The following is a 25,103-nucleotide window of genomic DNA, read 5'->3' on the forward strand; positions in this document are numbered from 1 at the left end:
GAGCTGAGGCTGAATACAGATGCGCTCTGGACCAGCGCTCCCCAAACAGAGGGTCAGGACTCGAGGAGCGGCAGCCGCGCTTGGATTTTCTGGGTCACGGCTCACGAGAGGAAATGGAAAGTAGGTCGTTGTTAGAAGGGTGCATGGGTCTAGTTAGGTTTACTTCATTATCTGCGTGTTCGGAGTAAAACGGGACAGTCTAATTGCATCAGTGGACGGAAATTTTGGTGTCACCTGTAGATTGGATGGAAGTTCGTCGCCGACGCCGGCGCCGACCTCTGGAAAAGTTTGAGCGCGATCCTTTGTGTCTGTGTTTAAAACTCGCAGAAGAGAGAAGCTGTTTTCTGAGTCGGGAGACTGGATCGACTCGGTGACAGCGGGTCAGCCCGGCAGACAGGGCCGGAGCTAAATGCAGCCCTCTCATTAATCTGCCATTGATGGCAAGACTGATGGTACCTGTCCCCCGCCATCGGCGCACAGACACTCCAGTGACATTCGCTGCACTTCACCGGCACACGGCAGCAAACAGAGTGCAGTGGTGGAGACGGAAACAAACACACGGGGGGAGAACAGACTCAGAGAGAGAGAGAGAGAGAGAGAGAGAGAGAGAGAGACAGAGAGGATGGAGAGAGAGGGATTATGCTCAGCTCCTCGCAGAGATGCACTGAAAGCACTATTTGTTTTAAGTATCACAGTTTGATTAATAACTCATTAGCTCACATTCATCCCATTCAAGAGTCAAGCTCTTTGGTTGCCATTAATCACAGCAACACAATGAGGAGGTTCGACTCCGCGCCGGTCGAGTGAGAGCGTCATTACACCGCGTGTAAGTGTCAGCGAGACTGAACTGCGCGTGGTTCACGTGCAGGAGGCTCCGAACGCATCATGTATGTGCACGAATGATGGATGCTGCCCCCCCCCCCCATCTGAGTAGCTGATGCATGTGTTCCACCTGTTCTGCGTGGACCCAAGTCCACGATCAGGGTGGAAAACACATCTATTTATTCAAGGTTATTGTTAATTTTCCGTGTCAGTCATCATTAAATCACTAGAAAGTCAGTGCTGCGTTCAGGGTCTACGCTAGTGTAGGAAATGTGGGTCATACTGCTTTCTCTGCTTCTGCATCATCATTAAACTCATGATTATTATTATTATTTAATGAAGGTGAATTGATTGACCCACCTTGTTTTTTCACTATAAGGAAGCTTCCCGTTGCCAGCGCACCTTCACCGCCTTGGGGCGAACTACACGTTTCAATTTAGGCATCAACCTGTTCCACCCCTCGCCTTGACAACAACAACATCTGACACATGGTAAATTGTTTTTTGTCTCCCTGAACATGTTATCATGAGCTGTTTGACTGGAGAGGCCCACGGAGGAGAGTTCGGGCTACAGAAGCACCATTTAGGTGCAGCGCTCGTTAATGAGGCCAAAGCAAAGCGCGCCTGACAGCGCATCGCAACCCGGCTCCCGGTGACGGCCTGTTCCCATCCAGCCTTTTCTCCCCACTCTCTGGCCGGAGACGGATAGTTCAGCACAATCTATCAACCTCTGTCTGCCTCAGCCACAGTGTCAGCGCCGGCTCTGGACAGAAGACAGAGTCCGTCACGGTAAATGGGATAAACATCTGCTGGTGAAAAGCGAGAGGGAGAACGAAGGTCGAATCAATCTGGCCTCTGTCTGCCGTGCACTGATCCCCCCGTCACAGTCTGACCTCTGCAGATGAAACGCCACTGATGCATTAGCATACAAAGAGTGCGACACCTCAGCCTAACCGCGGCTCCACTGCTTATTCAGATCATCGCCTGACGCCAGGGGGACAGTACATTATTATTGATTTGAACCGTTATTGAAACAGACCTTCAATACGCACATGGGCAATGCTTTCTGCTGTTCTTTCAGCGTCATCCTCTTCATCATCTTCATCCTTCTGTCCACAGCTTTGCCCAAACCAGTTATAATAATATCACATTTATTTCTAGTCATCTTTCAGACCTACTGTACTTTGAAGCAAAACCACTTCAACCTTCCAGATGGTCGGGTTTCAGAACAACGGGTGGAATATGAGGAACTGTATTGTTTCACAGTTTGTTGGCCCATTTGCTCTGTTTGTAACAGTGCCCAGTAAAACTGGGCAATTTATGAAGTTGGTTGGTCTGTAGATGTGGTGGATGGACCACTGGGTAATTTATGCCACAAATAGTTCAAAACTAAAAAAAATAAACAGCATCAACATCCACAAACAAGACTCTGAGGCCGATCTACAGGTGTGTGACTGTGTCTTTAACAAATTTTATTATCAGAGAATAAACTTCCATTAAACGTCTGCTGGTCCAGCCTGGTGAGTTTGCAAAGCGTTTGGTTTTTAATCGGGTGTTTAGCATTTTTTTTCACTGTTGTGATTGTGATGTTTTTTTTTGTTATATTCAGTTTTCCAGTTCTGCACCATAAGACATCATTGTTGTTGCCAAGACATCATTTATGTGTTAACATCCCATGTAGCACCAAATTATTCCTGAGCACACACACACACACACACACACACACACACACACACACACACACACACACGCGTCAGCAGGTACAGGACATGATGAAAACTGCGACACCAAGCATGAGCCATCACTAAAAGTCATGTGCTGAAAGTGGAAAATGACACTTGGCATGAGGACAATAATGCACTCCAACATTCATTATTCAGACAATGATCTCATCTGACACAGTCGCACAGCTGCACAGCGGCCATGCGGCCGTTCACAAATGAAGCACACAACAGTGGCAAGTTAACACAATGACCTTCTGATATTAACATTGACCTTTGAAAGCAATCTTTTCCGCCCAGCATGCATCATCAGATCAATAACGGCTGCTGCCAGGTGAAGCCCGGAGCACTATCGGCCTGTTGCAGGCTCAGCGATAGGCCACACACACACACAAAAACGCAACAAAGCCCGCATCAAACCTTAAATGTCAAAACCAGGTGCTGCACACAGGACGTCTGCTGCGTTAGTGCCTGTGATCGTAGCGCCCGCCGCACTCGGCTGTGTTGTTAATCACGGATCTGTGTTTTGTGACCGGCAGCAACAAGCACAAGTGAGAAACGCAATTAACAGCTTCCTCTTGTTTTGCTTTCTCAGTTTCAGTCCAGTCCAGGAAGCTCGGCGGTTGTGCTGGTCTTGGATCAGCCTCCTTAGCCAATCGGATGCAGACCCCATTTCCATACAGTTTCCCAGTCAGTGATTTCTCATTTAGACCACACAGCCCAGATCCTCGGCTCATTGAGGGCTTGATGGATGACCTGTCAAACACGCATATGCATGTGTGTGTGTGTGTGTGTGTGTGTGTGTGTGTGTGTGTGTGTGTGTGTGTGTGTGACTTGCTTGTACTGTACCATGTTAGAACAGGGGCAATGAGAAAAGTGGGTCAATCGTCCGCAAACCTCCCAGAAAAAGTCCAAATCTGTGTGTAGATGGTGACTTGGTGACAAAAATAATTTAATATCTACAGTACTGTACAAATACAAGAGTTTTCATTCTAAATTACTTTTACTCCAGTGAAAATCTGAGGAAGGATTCTGGACGGTTCACAGTTTTTACTTTGTAAATAAATAAACAGTAATGTATTATATTGTGTTGTACTGTTGTGCCATGACTTACAGTACACATACACATAGAGAGCACATGAAGGCCATTTATCACCCATGAGAAAAAATGCATTTCATGAAGATAAGAAATTAAGGCCTCCTCGCTGCTGTTTACAGGTACCTACAGTAACATACACTGTTCAGTATTAAATTCTTACAGTATGTCTTACTGCATATTAGGCACCAGCAGGTATCAGTTGACTGTTGAGTTGTGCTGCTGTCAAACCAAGTCTCATTAAAAGAGATCTCTGTCGTTATTTTATTATCAATTATATGTAGATTTTCTATTTGCAATACTTGTGGTATCTTTTGAACATTTTTTTTCCCATTGGCGTTTAGTTTTGAAGGTTTGTAACATCCCGCTGTTTGTTATTTAGCCTATTACCTTTCCAGGTTCTAACTTTAGTTCACCAGGTTTAAAATGCTTGAGGAACATAAAACTCTTCTTCATCCTGTCAGATGGATAAACTCATCAAACCAGCCTCTCCACGCACCCACTGGCTGAGCCGTGGAGCTGCAGGACAGCTGAGAAGGTCAGGGGTCAGAGGTCATTATAGATTGTTTCAGGTCACAGAAGATGGCTTAAACCTCAGGGGCAGCTCAAATGTCAGCTGGATTCATGAAGTGCCATCAGGAAGAAGCGAAAGCGCCTGGAAAAGTGTTTTGTCACCGTGGCACTTGTGTTGCTGTACGTTAGATATTTGTGTCTGTACTTTTCTTTACACAGCACCGAGAGACAACACCCAAACAAGCCATGTCGTGATGTCACAGCGCCACCAGGGGATGGATGTCTGTCACTGCAGGTTGAAAAAGAGGGACTGATGCTCTGAGTGGTTTCTGGGATAAATTATGTTTATTATTAGAAAATGTGTATTGTCAATAACAGGATTGGACTTGAAATAGCACAAGCATGAAGATAACAGATAAACACAAGCATAAACAGTACATCGTTTATTTAGTTTTTTGGTATGTAATTAAGCTTTTGTTTGATAAAAGCTTCATGTGCTTCAGATTCTCCTGTGTACTGTAATTTTTATGGCCCAGTACCTGTGAACCTGTAAGTCTATTTTAGTGTGATAATATGATTTAGTTGCTTCTCCTCAAACCAAAACAGTGTTTCCAAGTTCACTACTGACCCCTTGTGGTGAGAAATGGACTTGCGCCTTGAAAAGCCAAGTTTGGAAATGACATGTACAGTAATCACTTGTGTAGTTATTTTTATGCTTTAACATGAACAATGCACAATCCCATTTTATACCATTAATGTTCCCACTAAATGAAGGATATTATGATTCCGTGTACATGTATGTATGTCCCATCTGTCATCTCTCTAATTCCCTGCTACATAAAACTAGCATTACATGTCTTACTGAACATGTCCGACATCACCGCTAAAAGAATCAAACACAACCTAACTACTAACATTATAATGGGGTCAGAACCTTAACCATTAGCTGTTAATGGTGGTTGTGCTTTACAGTAATCTGACCAAATGCCTCATGAGCACGGCTCAGGTGCTGTAACCAAACCTGGTCCCCACTGGGTGGCAGCATGAGCCCTAGTCTCATTCAAGGCCATGCTGAATACAAGCAGGGCTTTAAAATGACATAACTCACTCAGGCTGCTATCAGAAAGAGGCGGAAACAGACACGGTGCTCATGGGAGCGAGAGGACGGGTTTGATCATTCAGAAGGCACGCGTTTTCGACAATGCAGAGGAGATCAGTGGGCGAACAGGCTGCTCTGGGTGTTCATTAGATGAACTAGCAGAAAATTACAGGGGATCTCTCCCTCGCTGTCTGTGAAGAATCAGCAGCATTCATGTGTTGTGAAATCACATAGATAAGATGATGCAGCTGCTCTAACTGCCCTTTAACTAATCTGAGCACATTTATTAGACTGAAGTCTGTTTTATAGGACGATAAACAGCTGAAAACAGCTCAAACACCCCTCGACCTTTGTCTCCATGTTCACACAGCATGTCACAGCCCGGCTATCACTTTGCGAGAGCATTATACTTTCACAGATTGTTCGGGCGAAGCCACTTCACGGCGTGTTGAGCTGTGATTTTTATTGACAAATGCTTTGCCCCGTTGAGCTAATCTTTTTCAAATAAGGCCGCGCGCCGCGATCCGAGGGCTGCGAGCTGAAAGCCAAGACGCCGAGGAGGACGCCTGCGTGCTTGTGCACTTACGTGTGCAGCGGGTAAAAAGGGGAGAAGGTGAAAAGCGTCAGACACAATCGATCGCTGGTAATGTGAAGGTGCCTGACACGCGATGAAAGAGGCCCCGTTATTACGGGGATCAAATGCACTGTGTGCAGATTAGCTGCGGCGTGTGGACGGATGCATGTGGGCAAAGGCTGAGGTTGGGAACAAACTGGATCCACAAACATACACTCAGTGCGTTTTGACACTGGTTAAAAGGTTGACATTGAGCTTTTATTGTGATATTCATCGCCCTGGTTAAATGTTGTCGCCCTGACATGACATCAAGATGACAGCGATGGACACCTCACTGTCACTGCTGCACTAGAACAAAGTCTCTCAGACCTTTAGACCGGCCTCCCACCGCATCACGGTCACGCACCCCTTGACAAGACAAAGCTCTTAGTGTGCTCACAACATACTGTGCGTCAGCTTTTCCTGTGTGGCAACACAAGGCAGCAGCTGTCAACTCTGACATCATGGCTGGAGGGTGCTGGCCCGTTTTCCCTTCGTTTTTAGGCGGCGGCGTTGCCCCAGTGCACCCTGGGAAACCACTTGGACAGGTGACACTGACACCACAAAGAGGAGACACAGGCATGTTGAAAATCTTACAATGTATATAATTGACACAAGATTTCAGGTACAACAGCAAATGAGACATTTGTAGTTTCCAACTTCTTTCTGACGTCTATCGTCAACTCTTCTCATAACATCGAAACGAAAGCAGATAAAACAAGAGAATTATAAGATCTCTGAAACGCCTCCTATTCTCAGCTCAGTGTTAGAACCCAACAATCGGGCCCAATGATCGGCTTTGGATCTTGGCACCTACGGTCATGGACAATAGGACTGGGAAACCCCTCCTCCTGCTTCCTGTCGCTCAGGCCCGTCGTGTCTACACGGCGTCCCCTCAGCTGAACAGGAGGCACCGGGCCGGGCCCCGCCTACAGTATCTGCATACGCACGGCTCCGATCAATAGTCGTCTCAGGGAGGTGTTCGCTCGCGTATTGATCGGCCCGCTCGTGATGTCTCTGTGCAGACGATGCCATTTATTGGCCTCATAAAAGTGCAGGTTTTATAAAAAAAAAAAGGAGGGGGGCGTGTGCCACATGTTAATGAGATCAAAAGGTGAAAGGGGGGGATTTGTGCAAAGTTCAGCTGATGACAGTGAGAGGCAGTCACAGAAATTGAAGTTGTGAGGCCTGAGTTGCAGGTTGTCTTTGAATTGGAATGTCACCGTCGAAGGATCCGGATAACGCTAACCGCTCTCTGCTGTGTAATCTGATTACATCTGTGGTTTCGATCCCAGCGCAAGGCAGAGAGACAATCAGGCGCACGCACACACACACGCACACACGCACACACACACACACACACACACACACACACACACACGCACACACGCACACACGCACAGACGCATGTCAGAAAGAAAACAGCGTCACCATAACGTGTCACACATTACATCAACTTTAGTCTTTTTGCATTGCTCACACATCAGCCGATACATTTTCAAGCATTTCATTCCGGCCCCATCCAAAGAAAGGTTCATCGTTAGAGTCTCTCTTTCACGTACAAACATTTACACTCTTCCTCCCATTCTCCTGGCACTGGCTCCCCGGCAAGCTTCTCATGGGGAAAATCCCCACGTTCCCATAACATTCTCACTACGGCGTCGCGCCATCATGTAGAAGCGTGAGGAATGCTTTAAAGGTCATTAGAGCTGATGGGTGAGGGACTAATATGGAAATATGAAACGCAGGTATTGATACGATTTGACAGATTTGACAGAAATATGAGTTATAGCACGCTGCATATGTGGCAGTTATACGGTTTTGGTACCTAACTGGGTATTTTCCCTAAAAAAAAAAAAAAAAAAAAGAAGTTAAAAATATGTACACTGTTGTGTCTGCCACAGAAACGATAATGTGGTTCAAAGATGCGGAGCTCGCAGCGACATGGAACACTGCTGCAGTTAGGCAGAGGCGCGTGACGCCGCCGCTCACGTTTACGAGGCGAATCACGGGAACACGGGGCGTCGTCGAGATGAACGCGTTAGAACTAAAAAAAAAAAGCGGCTACATGACAGCAGCGGTTCCGTCTCGCTGCCGGTCCGTTTGCTCGTTCGACACCCCCCCACGTGCACTGCAGAGGTCTATAGTGGGACGCTGGCGTCACCCGAGACCTGAACCCGGCCAGAATCCTGATCCGTCACCAGCAGGGAGGGAGGGGGGAGGGGGCGTGGGGCTGAGGGGCTGAGGGGTGGAGGATGGGTCCCGTTACGCCCACGTTAGACGGCCGCTGCTTTTATTACAGCTCACACGATGACGTGGCGTAAAGGTGCGTAAAGGTCCCCGCTGACAGACGTGTGATATTATTCTGAGGCTTATTGCATGGAGGGCTCCGGAGGCAACGCTGGCCTGTTCACTCTCCATGTGAAAGAACCACTATCTGACTTCATTTTGTTGTGTTTTTTTTTTTTTTTTGTAAATGATAAACATTCCAGCTTCGGGAAATAAATGATTCTATTGAGCATGAATTCTGTTTTGAGGGAGCGAATTGGCAAACGCACACGTCTGAGCCCCATCCTCCGTACTGTAACTCTCCATCAGCTGTAACATCAGTCTCAGGTACAGAACCCAAACACCAGAAACAAAACATTATGTGGAAAGACCAGCTCAAATGGTGTCATCATATAAGAAGAAAACAAAAGACAAGGGCAGAACCGAAATATTTACCAGTACTTCCATTTGGTTCCAATCCAAAACCAGTAGGAAGTTCGTCCAAGTGATTTTTGTGTTGTTGTTGTTTTCTTATACCCATTTAGTTTTGGCAATGTAACTAACCCCCGGCGTTTCCTCCCTCCCCTCTCTGACTCTCCCCAAACCCAGTTTGTCCCAGACTCAGTCCCAGTTAGTGGCTTCCTCCCCCCCATCAATTATCGTCGAAGCAGCACCATGAGCAGCAGAAGCAAGTAGAGGGTGGGAGACGGGAGGCTCCTGTCGGCCGCGCCTTTCACCTTTCCACCTTCTGGGGGATATGGGTTGTTTACGGGCTGGTCGGTGCTGGGGAAGGCGGGGCGCGTACTCCGGGAACACGAACTGTCGGAGCACATGCCGCTTCCAGAACCGCTGACATCATCGCCTAAAGATGGGGGAGGGGGGTGGGGGGGGACAGAAAGGCACAGATGCATTCATAGGGACAATACAGGGAGATTATAGCAAAGTGCCTACTGTTGCATCCCCTTATCACCCTATGACCCTTCACAGCATGGACTCCTCTAGACCCCTTCCTCCACAGAGCCGTGGTCCGGCCCTGTTCTGACCAGGAACACTCCACAGAAGCTGCAGTTCTGCAGACGACAATTTTGCTGCAATCTCTGCACTTCCAATCTGTTTCCTGCGTTTCTGCCGCATCACGTTTCATCGCAAAATGTTGGCTTGCTTCCAAATCCAGCACCACCAGGTGCCTTGATGAGGAGATAATTAGTGTTGTTCCCTCGTCAGTGATTAGAACGTTATGCCTGATCAGTGTGCAGCATTTATTTAGCTGCTAGCAGAAACACAGCTTTTACTAATTTAAACCACAGGAATGTGCTGCTGTCTCAGACGTACCCAAATGCATTTCCAGAACTACAATCTGTTCTATGTCTGTGAGGGTACGTACTGGTGTCCTGGAAGTCCACGTCCTGGCCGTTGAGCGCGTTCTTCAGGCGGTGAGTCATTATCTTGAGCTGCATGATCTGCTGGCGTATCGTTATGTCTGGCTTGGTGATGTCGATGTCCACTTCGGGGTTGTTGATCTGACTCGCGAGGCCATCGCCCATCACCTCAGGAAGGTACCTACAGTAGCACACGCAAGCACATGGATGCAGAACAGCACGCTTAGAAACGTGCTTCCTGAAAGGCTCGGAAGCCCCACCTGGCCCGGTTCATGCCATTCCAACACTTCTCCTCGGCGCCTGTTCCAGTCGCTACTCTGTCATTGCAGAGAACGTTCGGGAGAGAAACCCAGTACGTCTGCAGCTCCCTCAGTAGCGCAGTTACTTCAGGCACCTGAGGAAGAGGTGAGAAGGTTTCTAGCCTTTTATATTTCTACGCAAAAAAATCCTAGTACAGTAGATTATTCTGCTCATACTGACGACCCAGGTTGAACTGGGCAGATACTCACCAGTGTGTCCATTCTGGTGGAGCTTGAACCCAGCGTGTCCTCCACTGTGACCCTCCCTTTCTTCATGATGTCACTGACATCGGTGCTGCTGGTTCCTCCCTCTCTGAGGCTGCCACAGGACTGGAACAACTGGGGAGGAACCAGAAGAAATGATGGACTGGCCCCATGCTTTTTACAGTGGGCTAAACAAATGTCTACCTTTAAAAGCCAACCGGGGCATGCGGCTGTTGTTTAAATGGCACCATGACTCAACCATAACATGGATGCAGCAGGATGATTCAGAGCTCTAGAAGGTACTACTTGTTCCTATGGGTCTGAGATTTTCTAAGTGGAGCCCAGGGAACACTCCGCGACTGCACTCAATCTGTCTTCCAATCTGGCCTCGAGTCTGCGAAGCTTCACAAATACCCACAAAATATCATTCCTTTAAGCCTCCAGTCGTGTCTCTCAGCATAAGTTGTTGACACTGTGTGATTCACAGCAGATCGTATAATGGACACACACACAATGTGGTATTAATTCTGCTACAGTAGAGTGGTGGCAGGCAGCCATTGACATTTACATATACAACGTGCACTTTCTATTAATTCTGTGGCATGTGAACAGGGAATGTATGTGACAGGATCATAAGGCACCAACAAGAGCACAGCAGCTCAGTGGAACCTTTGTTCTTCTAACATCCCCACCAAACAACACATCCAGACTGTTACTGCTGCCTTTAAGAACCAAATGAAACTATTTTTAATCTTTTACTGTGTGGTATGAATATTTTAACTATCTAAAAAAACAGTTTTGCATGCATAAATTAATTAAAGTGTCTGTATATGTCACAAAGCTGCCATGAAGTGGCTGATGGATGTGCCACCAGCAGAAACTCTCTATACTGCAGATTGCAGCAAACGTCTAATTGGCTTCTCACAAAATATAATTGCGCTGTTTTTCACATTGGTTAATTGTGTTACTTTTACAAGAACAGCATATTAGCACGACCCAGTGTTCCCAACCATCGTTTAAAAACCGAGGACACTCCGTGCTCCCAGGACGGGTACATTAGCTTTCTCTCCAGAGAGAGTTTAGTGACGGGACCAGTGAGTTCTCCTCCATTAGTCAATTGTGTCAGTGGAGTCACAGCACGAGCTAAATTACTGATCAAAGTATGGAGTCGTTTCATGGGACTGACCCCAAACCATCCCACCCATGGATAGTGTCTATTTGAATTATGCACGAAGTTACTCATCTGCATGTGTCTTTAATGAGAGTAAACCTGCATTAACCTGCAGCATGTGAAAATCACTTTAATGATCAGTCAGTTGGTTTGTGTATTAGAAAGACTGTTCTGACCTTGTTGTTGATTGTCTCTATGTTAGTCATCATGGTGTAAATTGCTTCGGAGATGCGACTGGGTAGCGAGAGGAGCACACTGTCCACTCCGGCCGGGCCGTCGAAGCGATCGGCCACCCACATCATGGTTTCTACAAAGACAGGAAGCAGGAAAAACGGTTTAAAGGTGTCTGAACTGGATGTACTGCACAGTAGTAGTGGATGCCCACCTGTCAGATGCCTCCACTCTGTGTTGAGGTCGGCCTGGTTGGCCAGACAGCCCTTCAGGACGTTTCTGCAGTAGTTGGGGCAGGGTCTGGCTGAGGCCATGCCGCGGCAATGGGGACAGTAAGTCATCTTCATCATGGAGCGCATGCACTCCTGGCTCAGCTGCACCTGAGGTAGGACGGGACCAAAATAAACACACACCTGGATGAGAAACAACACATATGATCTAATAGCCTAAAAGGTAAAAGTGAAAGCAGCAGTGGATCACTTTTCCCCTACTTTAACAGTTATCTCACTGTGTAGGAGAGTTGATTTTTATGTTATACAAAAGAGCTGAGATTTAATGGGATGTAAAACTCGATGATAAAATGCGAATGTATTTAGCCAGACAATGACAGCAGCAGAACTGTGGGAGGTCACCTCCCATGGTGACCTTTTTTTTTAGTTCGCATCAGACTCGCATTCAGCACAGTTTCCTTGGAAACCACTTTGGGAGAATTCGCTTTTTGTTTCACATGAGATGAAAAGGGCCTGACATTCATACAAGTATTCTCAGTCCCTCACTCCAACCTCCCTTCGCTTCCATTGCTCCCTCTATCGTCCGAGGTTGCCCCCCCCCCCCATACACACACACACACACACACACACACACACACACACACACACACACACACACACACACACACACACACACACACACACACACACACACACACACACACACACACATCAGGAAAAGGCCTTCGTGCATGAAAAGTGAAAGTGGGTTAATACCAGTAAGCTCTGTTCACAAGAGACTACAGCTATGCATACAAAACCTCAGGAAGTGGGTGTATGTGTGTTCAGAGAGAGAGAGGGAGACAGTGAGAGAGAGAGAAAGAGAGAGAGAGAGAGAGAGAGAGAGAGAGAGAGAGAGCGAGGGAGCACAGCTACGCATACAAAGCTCCTCTAAGCTGACATCTGGGCCAGCCTGATGCTTTTCCTGGAAACTCCTCTTGCAACAACAAAGTCACAGTAAAACCAGCTTTTAACCAATAGACAGTGGAAACAATGGGGATGTGGTAGGAAAACAAGCTGGAGACGTGTTTAGTCCAGATTGAAGTCTGCTCGCTACACATGTGATCCTTTTCAGGCTACAAGTGATTCTCGGGACAACGGGCGTTAAGATCGTCCCGCGATACTGTAAGTGTAATGAGCGTCTCTGCAGCCTGCGTGTCCTATGATGTCTTCATTTGTCTGCTTCGCCTATAGCTTCATACACTTTGATAAGTTTTGAAAACATGGAACATGCATAGAATTATGATTTATTTCAGTGGCTATTTATGGTTATTCAGTATTAACCCAGTTTCCCCTCAAGGAACATTAAATTTATATCTAATCACATCTCATCCACATAAGGCAAAAAGTAATTTATTTCAAAAGCCCCAAATTAAATTTTAAACCACTTTAAAAAATACATAATGAGCCTAAATTAGTAAATAGAGCTCAGTCCGACAGCAGAGAGTGAAATAAGGAGCAATAACCGCATTTCCCAGGCTCAATCTCGAGTCATATGAGTCAGATCGTCACTCCTGCCCTCGTCTCCTCCCCTCCGCTCACGCTCACCCCACCGCTCATTAACCAGGGATGAGTCAGACAAATGCTTTTTTGGTGAGAGAGAGAGGAGCAGAGGAAGGGAGTGATGGGAGCTGATGGGGCGGGGGGCTGTTAAAGCTATAGGAGCTAAAAGATTGATCATGGGGAAAAAAAAAAAGAGTCGGGGCGATGTTGATGACATACTGCTTGAGGAGCGAGGGCGCGATTAACCTACTATCTGTTACATCATCCGTACAGGACTAACGCGGGGGATAACGGGCTGCTAATTGGAGGTCGATGCTGACAGCTGCAGGCGCTGTGAAGGAGGGGCGGCCAAATTAAAACCAGCAGCGAGAGGCCGGGACCTTGGAGCGTGGCAGCGGATTACTCTCACTCTTACGTCTGATCGATGCCCTTTTTTTTTTTTTTTTTTTTTTTGGAAAAACAGACAAGAAAGAAAATGTCAGAACGTCAGAAGGCCCAAATTGTACTTGGCAAACGTTTTGTCAGCTTTCCTTGCTGCAATATTTATGCTGTCGTGACACGTGATGGAACCTCTACAGCAAAACTTTCAACACATCAAGGCCCACAGTATAGAAGTGGCTGCCGTTGGGTCAGGGGGTGAACCTTCACACACGGGAGTCCTCTGTACAGCAGCCTATCAGACATTAAAAGCCAGATTTACAGTAGATTTGAAGTACTCTTCATCCACACGTCCTCAGACTTTCCCTTCGCCCTCAGGTGTCCTCTCTCTCTCTCTTCCTGTCAGTGCTTTCTACATCGCCGACGGCAGCCGAGTACCTCTGCTTGTCTTTGCCCTGTAATTAGTAAAGATATACGAGCGACCCCCCCCCCCCCCATGCGTTACAGAGTGAGCTGATGCAGACTCCTCGCCTGCGCCGGCGAGCCATGTGGCGCGTGGCCTACTTCCTGCGCTCCCCTCCTCCCCCGGGAGTAAAACTGTCTGGAAAAAGTTGAGGACACGGCAACGGGTAGAGCCCAGAGCGAGACAGGAGGGAGGAAATGATGCGATACCAGGAAGGGCTGCAGAGAGCTCTTTTCTGTCTTTTCCACTTTTCGGTCCTGCCCCGCTCCGTTCCCAGCCTCATTTCGGGAGACTTTCATCACCTCTTCGCTGCAGCTCCCGCTTTTCGCGGCTAATCAAAAAAATGCACGGCAGCGATTCGCGTCATGTTTCTTGGCAGCGAACGCGCACACATTGGCCCGTTTCAATTGATTCTGTCCTGCTTGACACCCAAACAGCGTGGCAGCCTGCGGAGCAGTGTGCGTTAAACATCCCCGGTCACTGGGCCCTTTAAGCGGCGACGCGCGGCTATAAATAGGGACGGTTGTCTCATTAGGGCACAATCAATTGAAGATAGAATTACAGTGGAGAGCAGGGATCTGAATTAGTAGAGCAAATTGTTCGTGATGAAAAAAGATGGAGCAGGGTCACAGCTCTGGGAAATATAAACAGAGAGAGAGAGGATGGTCGCTATCCAGAGTTAAGATCAGGAAATGAGGAGCTGGTTGAAGTTGAGTCAACAATTTATGAGACAAGCCTGGGCTCGAAAAGACTGTTCCATTATTGCTTTCTTCTTCTCTTGCTCAGTGGGTCCAGCGCAGATATGTCCTCAAGCAGGAGCATGTTCATCCCGGCAGAGGCTGTTTAAAGGTCCCCGGGACGAGCAGCACTGTCATGTCGTCGCCTTCCAATTCAACCGTGTGGAGCTGAATGTGCCCGTTCACGATCCAACTCATCTGTTTCCCTCCTGGTTTTGACCGCAGCCGCCTAATTGACACATCTCCGAGGGCCAGACGACGCATTCAAATGCGTGGCCTTGCAGCAGCGCCGTAATATGTTTTGTCACGCAACCGCTTTTCTCCCTTTTCCCGTCGGTCTGACCTCCTCATATTTCTTCAGGGAAAGAATTGTAATATTCATCACTGAAGTGGACGTTCCCTCAAAGCATAAGCACGTTCCTCACGGGTGCCGATGCCCTCGCCCCCGTCGCTGCCCGGCGCCTGATGGGTGATATTTCTCACCAGCGCATCGATACCGGCCAGCTCGCTTTCCAAGGAGCTGAAATGATTTCTCAGCCGTGCTCTGATCTTAACCTTACTCTTGTCGCACACGCACGGGAGGCCATTTCCCCGGGGAGACATTAACCCTCCCCGCGGCCCGCGGAGGCATTTTTCAGCGCGGCGTTGACATTAACTGTCGTTGCTGTCGGAGCATCTCCTTTCCACGGACATTGATCCGCTGGTGGTCGGGGGCCCGTGTGCGTGGACCGGTAAAAGTGGGGCTGTGCGGTTGTAAAGGGAGCAGTAATCGCCAAAGAAACATAAACACTCAAATGTACCTGGGACACCTTGCGCACCACCTCCCCGCCGACCACCAGGCCCTGAACGAAGGAGCGCGCGGCCACGAACGTGTGCGTCACCATCATGTTGGTCACGCGGGGGATGTCTCTGAAGGGCAGCAGCGTCTCTATCTGCTTCGAAACACACTCCAGGTAGTCGTCGCCTGCAATCGGGAAACACACACATGGTTAAAGGAGTTCACCAAGTAGAGCGGCTTGGAGAAAGGCGTTTGGCGGGCGAACCTATGGAGCGCTCTCTGTGCTCCTGGTAGAAGAGCCTCTCCAGCAGCTTGGCCCAGAATTCGTTGAGGACCTCTTCCAGGTTGACGTTGGAGCCGCGGTAGTAGAGCCTCAAGTCCGCGTACAGGTCGGAGAAGACCTGGGAATTCTGGGAGTACACCGGCCCCAGAGCTGAAGTCAGAGTCTCATGCAGGTTGATGGCAGAGCGGTTCAGCAGATCCATGAAGTAACCTGGAAATAAGCACATGAAGAAGAAGAGCAGCGCCTTTAGGGAGTCGCACATCCAGCCATTTTGGAGCCTCAACCATTCGGATACTATTCTATTCTCTCTCCCTGCACACAGGCATTGTGCAGCTCGGAGACGGCGTTCCTCACTGGGTTGTCAGAGAATTGACAGCGCTTCAGGGTGTGGTATATACAGCTCCAGGTGAGGATTTGCAGCTATAGCGAGCAGGCAGAGGCAGGCCCTCGAGCAGACAGCCGAGTAAACAGAGACAGACGCATGCTGTAGGCAGGCTGTCAGAGCACAACGCGCGCAAAGCAACTGCAGCGAGAACAAAAAAAGACATTTTAAGCTCCGCGTGCTATTTGATTCGGCGCCGTTGTATTACGCTGCATTAGGCTGTAGAGGTGTAACAAGCGATGCGCGGCACAGCAGTTAATGGGTCAGCGTTCAGCCTCCCTTCTGGTGAATTTATTTACATGCACGCTTTTTAAAAGCCCGGCCCTCTTGGCGGCTGCAGGCGAAAACCTCGTTACATGCGTTGCGTGCGTAAACAGCGTGTAAACGAGCCTTCCGTCGCCGCGACAACGCTCACGCGCCTTCATTTGTTTGGCTGCGGCACCAGTGTGCGCGCGTGCGCATGCAGCCGTTTTTACTTCGCGGGCGTCTTATCGCGCCATGCCACGACCTCAGGTTAGGGAGAGATGAGAAAAGGGAGGGCGAGGACCACCTGGTGGTCGCTTACCCCCCCCCCCCCTCCAGCTAAATAATAATAAGGATTCCTGAGAACACTACACACAAAACAGTTCAAGTGGAAAAACGCCCACGTGCACGAGGCCCGAAGACAGTCAGCACTTTGGGTTACACAACATGTTAATATGCTAAGCTCTCCCTGACCCATCTGCGTGGCATTATCTAAGCGCCGGCCCTGCTGGATGCCGGCTCCCCGTCCTGCCCACCCACTCGTTAATAAACACCGGCCGCTGCCGCTCTCCCCTCGTTAACCGGCCGACTTCAAAGGACGCCTTCTCGCCGTTTCTACAGCTGATCGCTGCGCGGCATGTTTGTACCTCAGGCATCCTGACAGCGTCACGGGAGCGTGTGTTTTGGGAGTTGCACTGCAGTTGAAACGTGGTGGAGGCCCAGACTGAAAGCTGTCTAGTCCTCCTAGATGCAAATGGTTCCAGGAAGTAAACATTTCTGTCTACTAGGCCCCTCATTACAGCTGCAAACCTCAGCAGGGACTAAATGGCAACTTAATGAGTGTTGTGCAGCCCGCGTCGCTGCGTGTGACGCAAGTCCTCCCTCAGATTATAACGCTCGGCGAGACGAGTGCTGTGGACACGTCTGGATGACACGCCGCTCCCCTGGTCCCTGACCTCCTGTCGCTCAAACTGTCCACAAAGTATCCGCGGCCGGCCCAGAGCTGTCTCCCGGTGCCGGGACAAGCTGCATTTTTGCAGGGCGCTCACGCACGCACAAAACAGGCAACGCGCACGAACGCCAGACTCCCGGGAGTCTGCGGAGACCACACGCATGTACGCTGGGAATGTTCAAACACACACACAGGTGGACACACAGACAGACAGATGAGGAGCTGCTGTGACAGGTGCAGCTTTGCTCTTAATCCCCATTAGAATGAGAGGGGCGGGGGGGACGGGCGGCGCGGCGGTGGGGTTGGTAAATGGCACCGCGCTGTCCTCTGCCCTTCAGCTCAGGTGAATAATGATCACCGCTGGTGTGACACCAACATTCCCGGCGCGTGCGTGTGCGCGGATGCGGCCGCTCCCGGTCCTCATCTGTTGAGCGACGAGCGACGGGCTAACCCTCGGCTCCGCTTCGCCCGTCTCCCTCTCAGTCCCGCGTCGTCCCTCAAAGCCCGACCTCCGCCTCTCATCTGGTCTCCGATGAGAGCGGCTGCCTAATTGCTCCTACGCGCAGCCGAAGTCAGCGACCTCAAAGAGCTGCGACTGGAGGTGAAACCTGCGGACGGCTACAAGCCGTGTTTTCACTCAGACACCCGGAACAGTTAAACACACTGCCCATAATGCTTTTAACAACCAGCATCGGTGACATTAATTTGCTGATTAAGTCATAGCTGAATGATTAAAAGCAGGTGACTGAGCTGCTGAGTCGGTTTCATTGTATAATAGCACATGGTCTCTTTGACCACAGAGACCTGGTAATAATTAAGAGTTAACTTTTCTTTAATCTGACGGTAGATTAGGGAAATCTCTGAGCTTTCTTCTCTCTGACTCTTCTCTCTCTCTCTCACACACACACACACACACACACACACACACACACACACACACACACACACACACTTAGAACAAGATCAGTCAAGTGTGTGTGTCTTAATGACTTTCTTCCTTTGGTGAGAGGGGAGCTAATGATTTCATTTGTAATCACTCGGAGCTTCACATCCAGGCCACCTTGACTTGAAGGTTTATTTTAACTTTATTCCTACAATCTTTCATCCCACTGCTTCTTAACCTGATTAAACACACACACAAGCACACACACACATTACTTCATTACTGGCAGGCTCTTCAATGTGATACAGAGATGCCATCCCTGGAGCTTCCAGTCCGCTTGGGCTCGTCCCATGTTACATTCTGACACCGTCGTATTAACAGCCTGCTCGTGCCACTCATTCATTCTAATCCATAACCGCTCCTCTTTTACAGTGAGCTTAGCAGTTCTGGTCGGCGCTCGCATCCATTGATTGAACCAGTGATGGAGTTGTTTGTGCTCCTGTGTTGGGACCACGTACGTGTAGTGGGTCTAATACAGGAAAGTGTCTCAAATACCAAACTCATTGAGAGACATGAACAATAATTGACATTTGGCAAAGCACCACCGGCTGACAAAGGGAGGACTGAATACAAAAGCAAGATCAGAGGGAAAGAGCTGAAAGCTGAAACTCTATATCTCTTTCATACTTTCTGACAGCCTTAATTCTATTTGTCCATTTGACAAGTGCTGATAATCACGTTACTTAGATGGCTCCTTGGCAGCGAGTAGAGAGGCGGCGATGAAACGATGAGGCGTGTGCCAGGAGTGAAGGGGAATTAGGTGGTGGAGGAGCATTAGAGGCCCAAACCGGGAGGCACTCAGAGACCACACGCTGCTACCCCTGGGCTGAATGTGTTATTTAATAAAACAACACGCACCAGATCTGCACTCGAACACACCGCGTTGATGGACTGGGCGGAATCCGCCGTGGGACGTGACTCGAAACCATTTCTATTCAAATCCTGCCTCCGAATATGAGGACTATGACTCAGTGAAAAGTTAAGTGGTCACATAGAACCACTGGGTAGTTTAGCGATCCTATTATTTGATTAGCACCACCCTGCTCCTCACCGAAGCCCAGAATCCTCCGCTTTTCCCTTTTGTTACTTCCTCACCTGCGCAGGGACAATGACAGAACGCCGTAGACGCCGCGCTGCCGTCTTGGGCGAACTGAATGCACAAATGATGATGTGGGAGCCATTAGACTGTTTATGTGTCTGCCCGACTCTCCATCAATAACAACACTTATCACACGCATACTGTGCCCCAGGAGCACTGAAAGCCCCTTAGCCAGCGTTTAGATGCTATTAAAAGGTCCCTTATATTAAACAAGCCAGCACATCACATAATGCAAGCCATTTATCAGCAGGCTCTCTGTAGAAGTCTTTATTCCTCCTTCTCTCTGTCGCCAGGCTCTGGCTGGCATTATGCAACCATTTATCTATGCCCGTTGCTTTTTCTTCCCGTCCATCTGGTTCTCTTTTCTCTCTGCTTGTTGTTGCCAATCGCCGCACCATTACTTACCCTCGCTATCGTTTAGGTCTCTGTTTCCACTCGACTGTATCTCAACTTACTTCCAGCCGTGCTTTCTGTTTTTCGCCAGCCTCTTCAGTTTTTTTTTTTTTGTTTTTGTTTTGTTTTATCATTCCAAGGCGCCATCGCTTCTAATGAGTAATGCGTTTGGCATAATTAGGCCAGTGTACTGCAAGACCCCCCCCACCTCCCGATCCGCTACCCACCACCCCTCGGTGTGATTTGCATGCAGATAAAATGAGCCAATCAACCTTCACAATGGGAGCAGATGTCCTTGTCTCTCATGACATCATCAGAGGTGACCCTGAAAGCAGGAAATTAGAAGGTGTGCAGCAGAGAGTGGATGTGATTTAAATTGGCTTGTTTTAATTGTAGGGATGTTGGAACTGAAAAAGTAAGTTAAATAAATTGCTTTAAGTTTATTATTAATAACTAACTTGTCCTAGAGCTGACACACTATCCAGCAGGCTGCCTCTCGCTCTCAGCTGTCTTCGAATCCAAGTGTGTCCTAAACGTGATGTAATCCATTAGGGTGTGCTTGATTTCGTTCCCCTGAATTGCTCCCATCGGAGTGCAGACATGACGTGACTCTGCGGGCCAGCTGGGTGAAGTTCAGAGTTCCACATAAATAAATGAGCAAACCTTGGCCCTGGACATCTACGAAGCATTGCGCCCATAAGCAGCCAGTCGCCGCTACTCAGATCAGATTAGGCCGGATGACACCGCAGGGGGCCGGGAAGGCTTTCACTGCTGATGACTGGGAGCTGGGTTAAAATCAGGATCAAAGAAGTGTAAATACATATCCATGTTAAAGTTAATATTTTGCTGTGGAAACAAAATCAAAAAATAGATAATTAGAAAATTATTGATTATTATGATTTTATTTATTTTCTTTATTTAAACCAAGACCAACATACTGGTACAAAAAGACAACTATGCCCATATATTTAGTGGCCTTACAACTAAACATACAGTCTCTCACGCGGTCCAGATGTCAGTGGTATTAAACCAAAGGCCACCTGCCAGGTTTAAGGCCCGTCTGTGTCGCACACCTGGCTACCGGCTAAAGCACGCTGTTCCCCTTGGTGCCATCACTCTCCGCGTCCTCTCTGACCTTTTCCCTCTCGCTTTCATATCCAGGCTCGTCTGTCTTCCCCTGTTTATGTCTCCGGCACCCTTCCTGCCCACCGCTCTCCATTTGCTGCGTTTATCTCTCACCCTCATCGCGCTCCGCGCTCTCTGGCCGGGTCTCGTTTTCGCACTGCACCCCCCCCCCCGTTTCCCTTTTTGTTTAACTCCTCCACCTCGCCTTGAGTTTACTTCGCACCTCACCATGAATGACTGTGCGAAGCGCTTCCACACGTACTGTATACAAAGTCCCGGGCCAAGTCACTCACAAATTACAAACCTAAAAACACATAGAGTGGATGTAAACACATCTGCATGCTGGCATATACACGGCGCAGACACTCTCGGGCTGTGAGCCAGCTGTGCGTGAGCATACCCGTCCTCTAATCTGCGGCTTGTTTGGGGCTTCTTCCCAGGTCCGTGGACCTAAAAAGGCCCGGCCTGCCTGGGCTGGAGCAGTAACACCCTACACTTAGCCACATGGGGCTGGCTAGCGCACACCCTGCTAAACGCAGCCAGATGTGCACGGACTTGCAGGATGGCACGGCGTCGCTGCAGCCTGTCGGGGACGCGGTGCGGTTTCTGGACACCGGCTGCTCCTTTGCTATTTTTAACCGTAAATATCAACCGTAGCTTGAGAAATATATCCTAATATAATTGTGCTGTAGTTCCGGTACTGTGTGTGCTGCCACAAGCCTGAAACATAAGTCATCTTCTTTTAAACTATCCAACAGCTCAAGCAAAGAAAAACAGGATGTCTTTACTAAAAATGTCTTGACGCTGCCAAACTCTACTGATCATATGGCAGCAAATGTTACGTATTATGGTCCAATTAACCCCAGTCTATCAGTCAGTGCTCGTCTTCAGGGGACCCAGTGAACAACAGATGGTTTTTAGACCTCAAGGTCCCAACACACATCAACACGCTCTTCTCCTCCCACTATCTGCTGTTCATCCCATCTGATGCTCAAAGGGTTGAGATAAGGCGACGTGGAAACGGAGGCAGCGATAACAGGCGAGCGCAAGAAGGCGCAGATATGCTGATATTTCAGGTGAATGAAAATGAACAGCGTCATTATTTCCATCTCAAACCAACAACGGTTGACAAAAACAAGCTCTGAATGACTTTGCTCTAAGTCATTGGAAGTTACGGAGTTCATGACGTGCATCTCTGTGTATCTACGAGTTTCTGGACGCACGTCATTACAGTGTTTAGAGGCCAGAGCTGAGTGCTGCTTGAATGCGTGGGATCGTAGCCTGTGTTGTTTACTGGCTCGCCTCCGCTAAATGAGGTGTCTTCCTGAAGAATGGGAAAGTTCAACAACTGTGGGACGACATAAACCTTCTGAGAGAGAATTGGTATGTCTCGGACAGGTTTGTGTGTGTGTACTCCTGTGTTTAACAGGACTGATGCTCTCCGTTTGGCCCGATAACAGCAGCACCCTGAGAGAGGAGGAGGGATCACGAGAGGGAAGGACGAAGAGCGATAGCCCAAAAGTAAACAAATGTCACTCAGCCACTAATCACCGTGATCTGAAAAGGTCAGGCTAACTAGCCGAGCTCAGAGTCCCAGCAGACAGATCCATTGTCACCAAAAGGAACGAGTGGAGCTCAGAGACACCCTTCTATCAAGTGGAGCAGGTCATTAGACACGAATAATTGCCTCAGTTCACCACAGTTCTCTAATGGAAAATCTCACTTTCTCTCCTTCTTCTCATCTGGCTCAATCTCATGATAACCCATCCTGATCATTTTAGCTAAACTCTCCTAAAACTATTGTGGCCGTATGGCTTAACAAAAGGTCTTGATCCACTTTACTTACAGTCACACAGTGTTCTCCCGTAGAAGAAGCAGAAGCTGTAACTCTAACTGTAACTTTAAATAATTAAATACAGGCGCAAGTGCTCAACTAATTAAATTATATAATTGAATCTAAATCTGATTTCATGTGCTTGTACAGTATAGTCTAGACAAAGTCTACAATGTAAAATAAATATGTGCCTTAAACAGCAGGTGGTGAAGGTGCCGCTAAATTCAACCGCTCCGTATTAACCCGCTCAAAGACGCGCAATAATCCACTGTTCTCTTAAAAGTTTAATGAAACTCCATATTGGCCATAAATAAATTGAATAGAAATACTCAAAAATCAAGTGGAGTACTTGAGTAAACCTCTGCTTATCCCTGTGTTCTTGTCTCACCCTCCAGGAGGCTGATGATCAAAAGCCACAGTACAGAGAATCAAGTAGACAGTGGAGAGGAGACGGATAATGAGGGGAGAGGGGGAAACTGAGGAGGAAACTAGGAAAGACTACAAAGTTTCCCAACCGGGGTCATTTACTGTGTGATTAGAGGAGAGAATACCTCAAATCCAGGTGCATTCAAACAGTGAGTAACAAAGCAAAAAGAAAATGTTGGCATTCTGACAACAGCGCTGCCGGCTCTCGGCGCCCTCCTCAGCGAGCGTGACATGAGCAGATCAATAAGGCGCATCGGGCTGCAGCCTACACCATGAAAGGCCTTTAACGGATCTCCCGCGCTCGTTGTCAGTCGGCGCATGTGCGCGTCTCGCGGAGCTCGACTCACCGTCGAAGGCCTTGTAGTGACTGGTGAGCGAGGTCTGCACGGAGCGCCCGGCCTCTTTGAGGAGCCCCTCCGTCTCCCGGCGGCTCAGCACGGCCAGGTTGTCCTCCATGTCGCTGGTGCAGCAGGTGTAGCCCTGGGGACAGATGCGCAGGTGTTCCCCTAGCGAAGAGGAGGGAGAGCAGAACAAAGGGGATTTAGAGCGGGTGACACAAAAAAAACAACAACAACAGCAACAACAGAGAGAGTAATGGTCGTTGTGTACGAACACAGGCTGAATTAGCCGCAGCTCGTTAGTCGTCGGCTGGATGTGTTCGCCCGGCTGGGTACCTGAGATGCTGCGAACTGTGGCAACAGGAGCGCTGGAGCTCATATAGCTTTAATGAGCAGCGCCCGTGCACGCTGCGGGAAACGTGTGCGTACTGTACAAACACAAACAACACAGCAAAGCAAGGAGCTGAGCAGCTCCGCGTGTCTGGAGTCAGAGCTTCAGATGCAGCATGTGTTACTTAGCGATTCGTTAAGAGGATGCTATTTACTCCCACCCAGCTAAAAGGTCATTCCCACTTCACCGGCCGCTGTGTTGTCATTAAAGGTTCCGACCGCGGAGACGGTATTTACATTTCAAACTAGTTTTTCTGCTTTTCTGCACAGACACGCGACGCGTCGGACAGTTTCTACCATGAATATGCTAATTAAGGTCTGCACACATCGCTGAGCAGCAGGCTCATACAGTACGAGCGCAGCGGCGCTAATGATTAAACGTCCCTCAGGTCGTCATTAGCATAGAACAGCGCAGGTCAAGTCTATAGGCGCCGCGCAGTCATCGACCACATCGATCCTGCCACTGAATCCGGTGTCTACTGTCTCAACAATGACTAGCAGGGATTTCACATTCATTTACTGTAGCGCTGCTGGAGTTAAGGCTGGACTTAAGGACCACGTCTGCCCCGAACCCGTCTGCGATCTCAGCAGTAAGTGGAAGTGAAAAGACTCCATGCACTCCGCTCATTACGAGTCCAACAGGCTTCTGTAACTGTCCCTTAAACGCCTCATCCAGGCCAACGCTAAAGTGGAGCAATTAAAGGCAATTTCCCTCTTCCAACACCCGAGTGGAGAACAGAGTCGCCAGATCAGAGAGGAAGGTGACATTGAGCACCTCTTAGCGCCCCCTCACACACACACACACACACACACACACACACACACACACACACACACACACACACACACACACACACACACACACACACACACACACACACACACACACAAACCAGAAGACAGTTTTGGGCTGGAGAAGGCCACATACTGCATGGTGCATTGTCATATTTGCACGTATTAAAGAGATGACAAATTGAATGAGAAGGGGAGGTAGTGAAGAGGAGGGCAGAAGGAATGGGGATGAAGAAAAAATAAAAAGGAGGAAAGAGCAGTGATAGAGAAGATTGATGGCGGAACAGTATACAGTGCTATCGGGGGTCAGCCGCAATCTGTCAGCTCCTGGGACGGCCATTTAAATGCCTCCGCCAGTCTGTGTGTGTGTGAGTGTGCGTGTAGAATATGGTCTGCGGCCGTTTCTTCCAGTGCAATCTG

At 48.6% G+C, this 25,103-nt stretch overlaps 1 protein-coding gene across 1 annotated transcript in view; it reads right to left on the reverse strand.

Moving 5' to 3' along the window:
* Positions 1–6,060: 6,060 nt before the first annotated feature.
* The window catches only part of gpc1b (glypican 1b), a 39,452-nt gene continuing 20,409 nt past the window's right edge, over positions 6,061–25,103 (reverse strand). The window contains exons 2-10 of the mRNA XM_029131480.3: positions 23,511–23,669; positions 15,749–15,976; positions 15,506–15,669; positions 11,570–11,735; positions 11,361–11,491; positions 10,020–10,148; positions 9,771–9,904; positions 9,516–9,691; positions 6,061–8,993 (exon numbers count right to left, since the gene is read on the reverse strand). Of these exons, the coding sequence (XP_028987313.1) occupies positions 8,788–8,993; positions 9,516–9,691; positions 9,771–9,904; positions 10,020–10,148; positions 11,361–11,491; positions 11,570–11,735; positions 15,506–15,669; positions 15,749–15,976; positions 23,511–23,669 (1,493 nt within the window). The 3' untranslated portion in view covers positions 6,061–8,787. The remainder of the gene's footprint in view (positions 8,994–9,515; positions 9,692–9,770; positions 9,905–10,019; positions 10,149–11,360; positions 11,492–11,569; positions 11,736–15,505; positions 15,670–15,748; positions 15,977–23,510; positions 23,670–25,103) is intronic.

The sequence above is a fragment of the Betta splendens genome, chromosome 17 (genome assembly GCF_900634795.4).
Source record: "Betta splendens chromosome 17, fBetSpl5.4, whole genome shotgun sequence".
Lineage (NCBI taxonomy): Eukaryota > Metazoa > Chordata > Actinopteri > Anabantiformes > Osphronemidae > Betta > Betta splendens.